General features: G+C 40.8%; 1 protein-coding gene across 5 annotated transcripts in view; it reads left to right on the forward strand.

The window, feature by feature from the left end:
• LOC124037112 (rho family-interacting cell polarization regulator 1-like) overlaps positions 1-12524 on the forward strand; it is a 91709-nt gene that overhangs the window by 50195 nt on the left and 28990 nt on the right. For all 5 annotated transcript variants that reach the window (XM_046351782.1, XM_046351766.1, XM_046351774.1 and 2 more), the window contains exons 8-12: positions 38-101; positions 231-274; positions 3597-3722; positions 7729-7877; positions 8012-8141. In XM_046351782.1, the coding sequence (XP_046207738.1) occupies positions 38-101; positions 231-274; positions 3597-3722; positions 7729-7877; positions 8012-8141 (513 nt within the window). The remainder of the gene's footprint in view (positions 1-37; positions 102-230; positions 275-3596; positions 3723-7728; positions 7878-8011; positions 8142-12524) is intronic.

The raw sequence follows: 12524 nt of genomic DNA on the forward strand, positions 1-12524 counted from the left end.
CTGCCTGATGTCTTTGCTTAACGTTCACTCTTTGCAGAACATGTGCATGTTGGAGAGCGAGCTGGAAAACCAGCTGGGAGAGTTCCATGTGAAAATGAAGGGTACGTTCATTTTAGCCAACTCCTTCCTCTTCCCTGTCTGTGACTCCAGACTGTGTTGGTCTATTTCAATCACACTGTTGCATTGTTAGTGTTTGTATGAGGCCTTGAACCTTTTTGTTTGTGTTGCAGGTCTAGCAGGGTTCGCACGGCTGTGTGCTGGAGACTCGTATGAGGTGAGTTTCTCTCTCTCTCCACTCTAGCATGGCTGCCCCAGCATTATCATTCCTCTAAGGCCAAGCCTTAGACAATAAATTGCTGTTGGAGGGAGTGGATATGCTACCAGTGGCGGCTGCTGATTGGCTGAATACCAGGGGAGTGAAGAGCTTGGTGTTAGCTTTATATATTGTCTAAAAGACATCTGTGCATTTGAACAACCTTGTAAATGCACATATTTCACATTTGCATGTCAAAAACCGAACAACCTATGCTGCATAAGCTGCCACTGTTTTGAACAGATTATATTATTTAGAACTAGTACACCAGGGAGAACGCAACAAGCTTTTTAAAATTGAACCTTTTAACTAGGCAAGTCAGTTAAGAAAAAATTCTTATTTACAATGACGGCCGACCCTGGCCAAACCCTTACCCGGACAATTCTGGGCAAATTGTGCGCCGCCCTATGGGACTCCTAGTCATGGTCGGTTGTGATACAGTCTGGAATTGAACAAGGGTCTGTAGTGACGCCTCTAGCACTGAGATGCAGTGCCTTAGACCACTGTGCCACTCAGGAGCCCAGTTAACCCACTGTTCCTAGGCCGTCATTGATAATAAGAATTTGTTCTTACCTTTGTTTAACTAGGCAAGTCAGTTTACTTTTTTTTGTTTAAAGCATGCCGACCCATTAAGTTTAAACACATTATCTAACTGGGGTAGCTAGCTAACATAATGTCACAAAGTATGATGCGCTAGCCAGTTAACTTTCATTCTGAAATAACCTCATATTTCTGAGTTACACAGATATTAGTTTAGGAAAACTTGAAATTGGCATGGGAGCTACAGAGGCAAGAGAAAGTATGTGAACCCTTTGGAATTTCCTGGATTTCTGCATAAATTGGTATCAGATTTGATCTGGTCTTCATCTGTCACAACAATAGACAAACATAGTGTGCCTAAACTAATAACACACAAATTATTGTATTTTTCTTGTCTATATTGAATACAAAGTTTAAACATTCACAGTGTAGGTTGAAAAAGTAGGTGAACCCCTAGGTTAATGACTTCTCCAAAAGATAATTGGAGTCAGGAGTCAGCTAACCCGGAGTCCAATCAATGAGACGAGATTGGAGATGTTGGTTAGAGCTGCCTTGCCCTATTAAAAAAACACTCACAAAATTTGAGTTTGCTATTCACAAGAAGCATTGCCTGATGTGAACCATGCCTCAAAAAAAAAGTTCTTAATTTTAGGTCTTCTGAGATTTGTTACAAAAGTATCTCTAAAAACCTTGATGTTCACCAGTCCACGGTAAGACAATTTGTCTATAAATGGAGAAAGTTCAGCACTGTTGCTACACTCCCTATGAGTGGTTGTCCTGCAAAGATGACTGCAAGAGCACAGCACAGAATGCTCAATGAAGTTAAGAAGAATCCGAGAGTGTCAGCTAAGGACTTACAGAAATATCTGGAACATGCTAATATCTCTGTTGATGAGTCTACGAAATGAGAAACACGAGAACAAGAATGATGTTCATGGGAGGACACCACGGAAGAAGCCACTGCTGTCCAAAAAAACATTGCTGCACGTCTGCAGTTTGCAAAAGCTCACCAGGACGTTTCATAGTGCTACGGGCAAAATATTCTATGGACAGATGAAACTACAATTGGGTTGTTTGAAAAGAATACACAACACTATGTGTGGGGGGGGAAAAACATCCCAACTGTAAAATATGGTGGAGGGAGTATCGTGGTTTGGGGCTGCTTTGCTGCCTCAGGGCCTGGACAGCTTGCTATCATTGATAGAAAAATCAATTCCCAAGTTTATCAAGACATTTTGCAGGAGAATGTTAGGCTACCTTCTGGAGTCCTGACCTCAACCTGATTTGAGATGCTGTGGCATGACCTCGAGAGCAGTTCACACCAGACATCCCAAGAATATTGCTGAACTGAAACAGTTTTGTAAAGAGGAATGTTCCAAAATTCCTCCTGACCATTGTGCAGGTCTGATCCACAACCACAGGAAACGTTTGGTTGAGGTTATTGCAGCCAAAGGCGGGTCAATCAGTTATTAAATCCAAGTGTTCACATACTTTCCCCACCCTGCACTGTGAATGTTTACACAGTGTTCAATAAAGACATGAAAATGTATAATTGTCTGTTATTAGTTTAAGCAGACTGTGTTTGTCTTGTTGTGACCTAGATGAAGATCAGATCCAATTGTATGACCAATTTATGCAGAAATCCAGGTATTTCCAAAGGGTTCACATTAATTTTTATTCCATTGTAACTAGGTAACAAAGGTAGAGATGAAATGGTCAATTTTGACCTAATAAATCTAACTATTTCTCAATTTCTGCATCTGGCTAATTAATTTGATCATGCTTTGTGATACACCCGGTTTTATGATGTTTTAGTCCACACACAATGGGGGGCGGGGTAAAATTGGCCAGGCTTTTTTGACCTACCAGATCCGTGATGACAAGGTTTTAGCTAGTCTATCCCTCTGTCCTTCTCTTCTTGTTGGATGTAGTTGACCGGTTAACCAGGTCCCAGGCTCCCATGACTGATGGGATTGATTGATTTATTTACAAGTTAATTTAAATTTGCTTTAGCGCCACCTGTACCTGATAGGGCAGATTTAGTCTCCTGTGCGGAAGTAAGCCGTCTGGCACGAGAGACTCATTGGTAGGTAGACTAGAGCAGACCCAGGGGTTCTGACTCAACGGATGCAAATTTGAGCGCCCCAGGACGGTTCATTTACTTTGACCTCTTATAAATCATGTGGGGCAGTAAGTAACTGAACAGCTTGTATTGAACAATATATTTTTGAAACAGGAAAATGTAGACATTTCCACACTTTTGAACATTGAAAACATAATCCATGAATTATATCATTTTTTAAATAAAAAATACTAACTTTGGTCAACAACAATCACAAGCGGGGTGCCACACCTAACGCCCTAATGGGCGGGCTGCAGCTGTATGCTACAGTAGCATGGCCTCTTAGCTGGGCTGTCTGGGGGGGGATTAGCAGGAGGAACAGGGTCATTTGAAAAGGAAACGCTTTAATGTGTCAGCACTGCCTCTGTCTAACATGCATAGACTTAGTGATGATGGACAGCATAATCGATGGAGTGAGTCAGTGGAGCGCTGAGTTTCCTCCCTGGGGTGAAGGCAACTATAAACAGAACCTCCAGAGTTTGGCTCAACTTCAGCAAAAACACAAATGACTCAGCAATGACTTGAGAAAAGGGAAATGTGTGACCGATGTGAGTGTCTGGCTCATTTTTGTATCTTTCTGCTATGCCCCCTAGAACCTAAACCTGACCTCTGACCTTTTAGATCTTAATGAAGTATGGGCGGCAGCGCTGGAAGCTGAGGGGAAGGATTGAGATCAACTGCAAGCAGGTGTGGGACAGCGAGGACATGATCTTCCTGCCTCTCATCACAGAGTTCCTATCAATAAAGGTACAAAGCAGAAAATTATTGCCTAAAACATGCACGCACGTGTGCATATAGGCACATGAAGATACACACACCCACAGACTGTCAATCACGTTCAAAGAGTCACATCTGCGTATGAAGCAAAGACACTGAGGTAATGGACATAACAGCTCAGTGAAAGGAGAGCAGCTGGATATCGACTTGTTTTTCTCCCTGAATGATTCCATTACTTTGCCCAATGTCACAGGATAGGAAAGTTAAACTGAGGGGGTCAGGAGACATGGATCTGTCTGAATTTCCAGACAGGATTTACCCCAGTGTTTTACCCAAAACAGTGGGGTAAATATTTCTGTTTCCATCTATGCGGGCTGGCACCCATGTCTCACTGGGCCATGGCTCCAAATGACCTGCTCTCACTTGGGGCCAAAGCCACGCCACTGGTACTTTTCAGCTCGCATTTGCAGTTGTCCGAAGTTAACATACACTTAGGTTGGAGTCATTAAAACTCATTTTTCAACCACTCTACAAATTTCTTGTTAACAGGCTATAGTTTTGGCAAGTCTGCTAGGACATCTACTTTGTGCATAACACAAGTAATTTTTACAACAATTGTTGACAGATTATTTCACTTATAATTCACTGCATCACAATTCCAGTGGGTCAGAAGTTTACATATGCTAAGTTGTCTGTGCCTTTAAACAGATTAGAAAATTCCAGAATATGTCATGGCTTTAGAAGCTTCTGATAGGCTAATTGACGTCAATTGGAGGTGTACCTGTGGATGTATTTCAAGGCCTACCTTCAAACTCCGTGCCTCTTTGCTTGACATCATGGGAAAATAAAAAGAAATCGGCCAAGACCTCCACAAGTCTGGTTCATCCTTGGGAGCAATTTCCAAATGCCTGAAGGTACCACGTTTATCTGTACGAACAATAGTATGCAAGTATGAACACCATGGACCGCGCAGCCGTCATACCGCTCAGGAGAGAGACGCGTCCTGTCTCCTAGAGATGAATGTACTTTGGTGCGAAAAGTGCAAATCAATCCCAGAACAAGAGCAAAGGATTGGTTTAAATATTAAGTTATGCTTTTCTAATGTATCAAATACTTATGTCATGCAATAAAATGCAAATGAATTACTTAAAAATCATACAATGTGATTTTCTGGATTTTTGTTTTAGATTCCGTCTCTCACAGTTGAAGTGTACCCATGATAAAAATTACAGACCTCTACATGCTTTGTAAGTGGGAAACACTGCCGATTTTGCAGGTTATCAAATACTTGTTCTCCCCACTGTATGCAAATAATGAATTAATATTTTTATTTTTTTTTTAAATTCCGTTTGGTTCATTTTAGGGATGTCCATGATAGCGATGACAAGTTTCAAGTTGATAGGCCACTGTGGAGTGGATTTACAGTGATTTAAATTAAGATGGAAAATCTGATTTTAGATTCGTCAATATCTCAGCCATCTTTAAACCAATCCCTTTTCTCAAGCTAAGTTGAGACATGTACCATGGGCCTACATTCCAAATGTGGTGTCATTTGGTCCTATGGTTCATTAGAATTAAAAAAGAATAATGTGCATATGTGCTAATATGGATCTACTGGTATAGTGTGGCAGTCTTTGAATGCAGCAGTGCTATTTCTGAAACTCTTTTTGGGATTCTTTTTAAATATTTTTTTTTTATTCTGCTGCTACTCACTGTTTATTGGCTATGCATAGTCACTTTACCCCTACTTACATGTGCAAATAACCTTGACTAACCTGTACCCCTGCACATTGACCCGGTACCCCCTGTTTATAGCCTTGTTATTGCTACTTTTTTATTATATTTTTTACTGTAGTTTATTTAGTAAATAATTTATTGAACTGCAATGTTGGTTAAGGGCTTGTAAGTAAGCATTTCACGGTAAGGTCTTCAGCTCTTGTATTCGGCGCATGTGACAGACCAAATTTGGAGTGAATCAGACTTTTTATTCTGAGAATAATAATTTATTATTATTTTACGCATTGGCGCTTTATATAGTCAAAGTGAATTGTTAATATTTTCCTTATTGTTTAATATGTCAATGCCAAACTTAACATGGTTCATCGTGGTTGTCTTTGATGACCCAAAAAGTTAAGTTATTAGGCCATTTGTGAAGTGGATTTACGAAGGATTTAGATGGACACATAAAATCCTCAGCCGTCTCTTGGCTTTTCGCGAACTAAGTTAAGAGATGTGCCATGGGCCTCCTAACTAATAACTCATTTGGTGTTATTTGGACTTCATTATTGGGTTCATGCAAAGTTTTACCAAGTTTCCAAGATGGAGGAAAATCTATCCTGATGGACCTTATAGGTCCTTGAGGCAAATTTGTTCAGCATAATGAAAGGGACCTACATACAAAGTTTCAAATCCCTGGGTGAAATGGAGAAGTGGAAATCAAATTCAAATCAAATTTTATTTATATAGCCCTTCGTACATCAGCTGATATCTCAAAGTGCTGTACAGAAACCCAGCCTAAAACCCCAAACAGCAAGCAATGCAGGTGTAGAAGCACGGTGGCTAGGAAAAACTCCCTAGAAAGGCCAAAACCTAGGAGGAAACCTAGAGAGGAACCAGGCTATGTGGGGTGGCCAGTCCTCTTCTGGCTGTGCCGGGTGGAGATTATAACAGAACATGGCCAAGATGTTCAAATGTTCATAAATTACCAGCATGGTCGAATAATAATAAGGCAGAACAGTTGAAACTGGAGCAGCAGCACAGTCAGGTGGACTGGGGACAGCAAGGAGTCATCATGTCAGGTAGTCCTGGGGCACGGTCCTAGGGCTCAGGTCAGTGTTTAAATGAGATGAGATGAAATGAGTGTTTAAGTGAGACTGATTGATTAAAACAGTGCCACCTATATGCCAATCGGCACCATTCTTTTTGACCAAGTTACCCATGGCCTCTAGTTTCTGTGGTAACTCAAGCATAGATTGTCAAATTAGAAAACCAGGTCAAGGAACATTTTAATAATAAGAATTCAGACAATAACAATAAGTTTCATCCCATACTAATATAATAACCTTGAGAGAGAAATAATTTACAATGGATAATAATGTGAAAAGTCAGTGATTTTTGTATAACAGTATAATTTTGATAGCCAATAGCTAGGTTTCCATCCAATTGGTTGCAGATTTGCATATGAATATTCTAAAATCTGGATTTTCCCAACAGAGATGTCTTTATCAATTTGACTTGTTGCAGATAAAAAGCTGTGCGTGAGGACCTAGTGCACATAGAACAAACTTTTGCGGTCAAATTCCCATCTACTGAATAAAACAATTCAAGTAAATGGGTTTCCATCGCATTTTCAACTCTACTGATAAATTTTTATAAAAAAATGTGTTTGTCTATATAGCGAATGTGCCCACTCTGGTCTTTGCATGTGTGCTCTAGCCAACAGCGCACATATACAGTCTGGGTAGGCTACATGATGAGAACTATTATGGAAAAAAGAGTGAGATTGTTTTTATTTGTCAAACGGCAGCCAAGCATTGATCATCATGTCACCAGAATAAGACCGTTGATATTTATTGGAAAGCAGCATCAAGCTCATCACTGTGCACTTTCACCAAACTCTGAAGTTCATAACTTATTTCTTCTGTAGTCTAATAAACTGCATGCTTTCCCGAGTCCTATTGGGAAGACCACACAACATCATCCCGTAGCTCCCAAGTTTACTTTAATATGATGGTTATATCGATCTTTGCGTGTAAAAATATTTTCACCAATATTTCTCACGTAATTAATTTTAGACACAAAAAATATATAACCTTGTCTAGCGTGTTTTGTTAACATTTGGGAAGTTTACTGACATGTGGTGTTCAATCAGGGCTGTCGTGACATTTTCTATCCAACTTGTGCTTTACTCGCATAAAAAAGTTGGAACGGAAACCTGGTTAATGCTTATCAAATTCAGCTATTGGTGTGGTGTTTGGAGAGATTTAGATCATAACTGAATTACTGATTTTTGATTGGTCTTACTCTGGTTCCCTAGGTGACAGAGCTGAAGAGCCTGGCCAATCACGTGGTGGTGGGAAACGTGTCGTGTGAGACCAAGGACCTGTTTGCTGCTTTACCCCAGACGGTGGCAGTGGACATCAATGACCTGGGGACCATCAAACTGAGCTTGGAGGTCACCTGGAAGTGAGTGGTCCAATGTGGCTTCTGCTTTGAAGTGATAAGGATATTAAGGTTGTATAGAAAGAGGGACTGCGTGTGTGCATACATTTGTGTGTGGGTCTAGTAATACGTTTCTGTGCCCTTTTTTTCATGGACAGCCCCTTCGACAAGGATGACCAAGCCTCGACCGCCAGCACGGTCAACAAACCCCCCACGGTGAACAAACGCTTCTCCACCTACAACCAGAGTCCTCCTGATACCCCCTCCCTACGGGAACAGGCCTTCTATGTGAGTACCCTAAACTTCTAACTGTCCTATAACCAGTGTTCTTTTTCATAATATGTCCCATAATCCACAGAATAATGAACTGTACCCTGGGCTCAAGTATTTTGTTGTGTGACCTAGAGTTTTATTTTGTGAGCACCAGTGTGACTAAAAGAAAATCCCACAAAATGTCTACATGCTATATGCTCCAACAAGACAGGCTGCCTCCCACTGCTGCTTGCTTCCAGTTCCCGGGCCACACACACACACACACACACACACATCAAGCCCTGCCCCCTGTCACTATAGCAGGCATAATACAGTAACTCCATGCTGTTTCTAAAGCCGGATGCGCAACATTCTGAGACTTCCGAGAATGCTTGCAAAGCATGAGGCAAGGTTCTTAGCAGTCTGGCAAAGTACACTTCCGAGCAAGTGCTTTGCGATGGAGATGCAATGTGGTAGTCGTGCCAACATATCTCATCAGCCACCTGGTGGAAGGGATTTTGTGGATTTCAGGCTCTTTCCCCTGTTGCCTCCATCATCCTCCAAATCCCACCAACATCAGCCGCCTCAGAGAGCAACTGGTCCTTGTTTGGGGGGGACACACACCAAAGCACGCAACAGGCTGACTAATACAAATGTTGAAGAATTGGTGGCCATCCGGGCAGATTTGAGGTTTTTTAAGCCTGACAACAAGCCATCCTCAAGGTTGGAAAGTGACAGTGAAGATAATATAATATAATATATGCCATTTAGCAGACGCTTTTATCCAAAGCGACTTACAGTCATGTGTGCATACATTCTACGTATGGGTGGTCCCGGGAATTGAACCCACTACCCTGGCGTTACAAGCGCCATGCTCTACCAACTGAGCTACAGAAGGATCACAAGATGAGGCCTCAGTGTCTGATGTTCAAGAGGTGGACAATGAGGAGGTCCAGGGAGAAGACATGGAAGCCTGAGAGGAAGACAACCAAAGCTTTAGTTTATAGACTATCATTTTATAGATCTATGTTGAAACCGTTTTTGGGAGATGCGATGGATCATTGGGGATCATTCAATCATTCAATATTCCCTATCTTTTGTTATTCAGTGAAATCATCCCATGTGAAGAGGAAGCTCAATTAAGGTTCAATTTGTAACAAAATCGTTTTTTTTATTTCTATTGGAAGGATTTAATCATGTCTACTTATGATAATGTAAAAGGTTTCTGTCTCCATATGATACTGTATGGTAAATATATCAAATGCAAAAAACATTTTAATGGTATTAATATTAGTTTGCATATACAGTGGGGCAAAAAAGTATTTAGTCACCCACCAATTGTGCAAGTTCTCCCACTTAAATTACAGGCCCTCATCTTTTTATCATAGGTACACTTCAACTATGACAGACAAAATGAGAAAAAAATCCAGAAAATCACATTGTAGGATTTAAAAAATATATATTTGCAAATTATGGTGGAAAATAAGTGAATAACAAAAGTTTATCTCAATACTTTGTCATTGCCAACAAAGGGTAGAGAACAGAGGTCAAACGTTTTCTGTAAATCTTCACAAGTTTTCACACACTGTTGCTGGTATTTTGGCCCATTCCTCTATGCAGATCTCCTCTAGAGCAGTGATGTATTGGGACTGTTGCTGGGCAACACGGACTTTCAACTCCCTCCAAAGATTATCTATGGGGTTGAGATCTGGAGACTGGCTAGGCCACTCCAGGACCTTGAAATGATTCTTACGAAGCCACTCCTTCGTTGCCCGGGTGGTGTGTTTGGGATCATTGTCATGCTGAAAGACCCAGCCACATTTCATCTTCATTGCCCTTGCTGATGGAAGGAGGTTTTCACTGAAAATCTCACGATACATGGCCCCATTAATTCTTTCCTTTACACGGATCAGTCGTCCTGGTCCCTTTGCAGAAGAACAGCCCCAAAGCATGATGTTTCCACCCCCATGCTTCACAGTAGGTATGGTGTTCTTTGGATGCAACTCAGCATTCTTTGTCCTCCAAACACGACGAGTTGAGTTTTTACCAAAAAGTTATATTTTGGTTTCATCTGACCATATGACATTCTCCCAATCTTCTTCTGGATCATACAAATGCTCTCTAGCAAACTTCAGACGGGCCTGGACATGTACTGGCTTAAGCAGGGGTACACTTCAGACACTGCAGGATTTGAGTCCCTGGCGACGTAGTGTGTTACTGATGGTAGGCTTTGTTACTTTGGTCCCAGCTCTGCAGGTCATTCACTAGGTCCCCCCGTGTGGTTCTGGGATTATTGCTCACCGTTCTTGTGATCATTTTGACCCCACGGGGTGAGATCTTGCGTGGAGCCCCAGATCAAGGGAGATTATCAGTGGTCTTGTATGTCTTCCATTTCCTAATAATTGCTCCCACAGTTGATTTCTTCAAACCAAGCTGCTTACCTATTGCAGATTCACTCTTCCCAGCCTGGTGCAGGTCTACAATTTTGTTTCTGGTGTCCTTTGACAGCTCTTTGGTCTTGGCCATAGTGGAGTTTTGAGTGTGACTGTTTGAGGTTGTGGACAGGTGTCTTTTATACTGATAACAAGTTCAAACAGGTGCCATTTAATACAGCTAACAAGTGGAGGACAGAGGAGCCTCTTAAAGAAGTTACAGGTCTGTGAGAGCCAGAAATCTTGCTTGTTTGTAGGTGACCAAATACTTCCACCATATTTTGCAAATAAATAAATATGTGATTTTTCTGGTGTACCTATGATGAAAATTACAAGCCTCTCATCTTTTTAAGTGGGAGAACTTGCACAATTGGTGGCTGACTAAACTTTTTTGCCCCACTGTATTTCCGGTAATTCCCACTGAAAGTTTCCACCTCTGAATATTTCCCAAGATTTGCAACCCTAAATACAACCCGTGCTTAATTTCAGCTCTTGGACTGCTTTTTTGCGGAACTTATTTGGCCAGATCTGGTACCTCTCCTGGCATGCAAAATAATTGTCACTTTTTAATGTAAAAATTTCAAATAAAAGCGGTCAAAGTTCATTCAATTTGCCTCTTAGTTAATTCTCCTGCCACCACAAAAAAACAGGTATTCTAAGAGTTGATTTGGGTTGGCCCAGGTTTATGGTTTCGCAACATTGTATCTAACCTATGTTTGAGACCAATGCTTGGTGCTGGCTGTGTGAGAACTGTGTCATTATGTCTCACATAGCTAGAATGATAATCACTTTCTATGATCTCTCTCCCTATCTCTCATGTCCTAACTCTGATGGACATGAGCTTCTCATCACTCCAGCGTAGCATTTCATCATTTATTTCCTTAAAGAATTATAGCCACGCAAAATTTCTGAACAAACTGATGAATTTCTACATTTGCCAAAGTTCTAGAATTACTGTTGTCTGTTCAGAAATAAATTAAATCATTCATAATAGCCTACGACACCATGAGAAGGCCTATCATTTAGCCACAGAGGATCAATAGCTGTGGATTGTAGCTGAAGAACCAGGAATAGCTTAGTCAGGAATAAGCGGTAAATCTGTCAGTGAAAAAAACAGCACCCAGGCAAAACCAATACAATCGAGGGAAAACACAGGTTGGAAAGCAAATGGCGCCTGCTGAAAAGAGAAGAGTCTATGCTGTAGGCTGCAAAATATTTGATGAAATTCCAAATATTGTTTTACAGAGCATATCGGCTACGCATCATTGGGTGACACTGGAAATCATTTTTAGGACTATAGTTTCCTCGGCCTAGTCTATTGATGGATTCAAGACAATATTGTTTTCATTGATCTCAGATCAAACTGTCTGTGTCGAAGTAGCCTGCCATTTCGATAATTTGTGTGGTATTAAAAAATATTCTACTTAAGTCTCCAGTCATGTAAGAGTACGTAGAATTGTTTGAAATGTGATTATAAAGGCCAACATTTTCCCAGACCCCAGGCTACTAAAAATGTTCCCTATGTGTGCAACTTCAATAAGTGCCTCTACTCTACTGCTCTGTGCCACTGCGCAGATACAATGATATGCATGTAATGCTTTATTATAATTCCACTCTGACATTGTGGGATATTGTGTGTAGGCCAGTGACCAAACATCGATATTTGATTAATTTTAAATTCATGCTGTAACACAACAAAATGTGGAAAAAGTCTAGGGACATTTTGTGTCACAGAAATGGAGGAATAGTGATATGTTCTTCAAGAGATATGCTTAAAAAATAAGTAGGTTTCATATATCTCAATCAATTAAAACATTTATTTTTCTGGTGCTTCTACATTTTGTGGTGCTACTAACTTAGAAAATTTAGGAGCACCTGAACATTTTTCATTTAGAGCCCTGGCTATAATAGAAAAATGGTTCTAGAATGAATCCCAATTATCCCTATCCAGGACATGTTCTGTCACGCAGCATGTTTTCTGTTAACA

Source organism: Oncorhynchus gorbuscha, linkage group LG01, assembly GCF_021184085.1.
Source record: "Oncorhynchus gorbuscha isolate QuinsamMale2020 ecotype Even-year linkage group LG01, OgorEven_v1.0, whole genome shotgun sequence".
Lineage (NCBI taxonomy): Eukaryota > Metazoa > Chordata > Actinopteri > Salmoniformes > Salmonidae > Oncorhynchus > Oncorhynchus gorbuscha.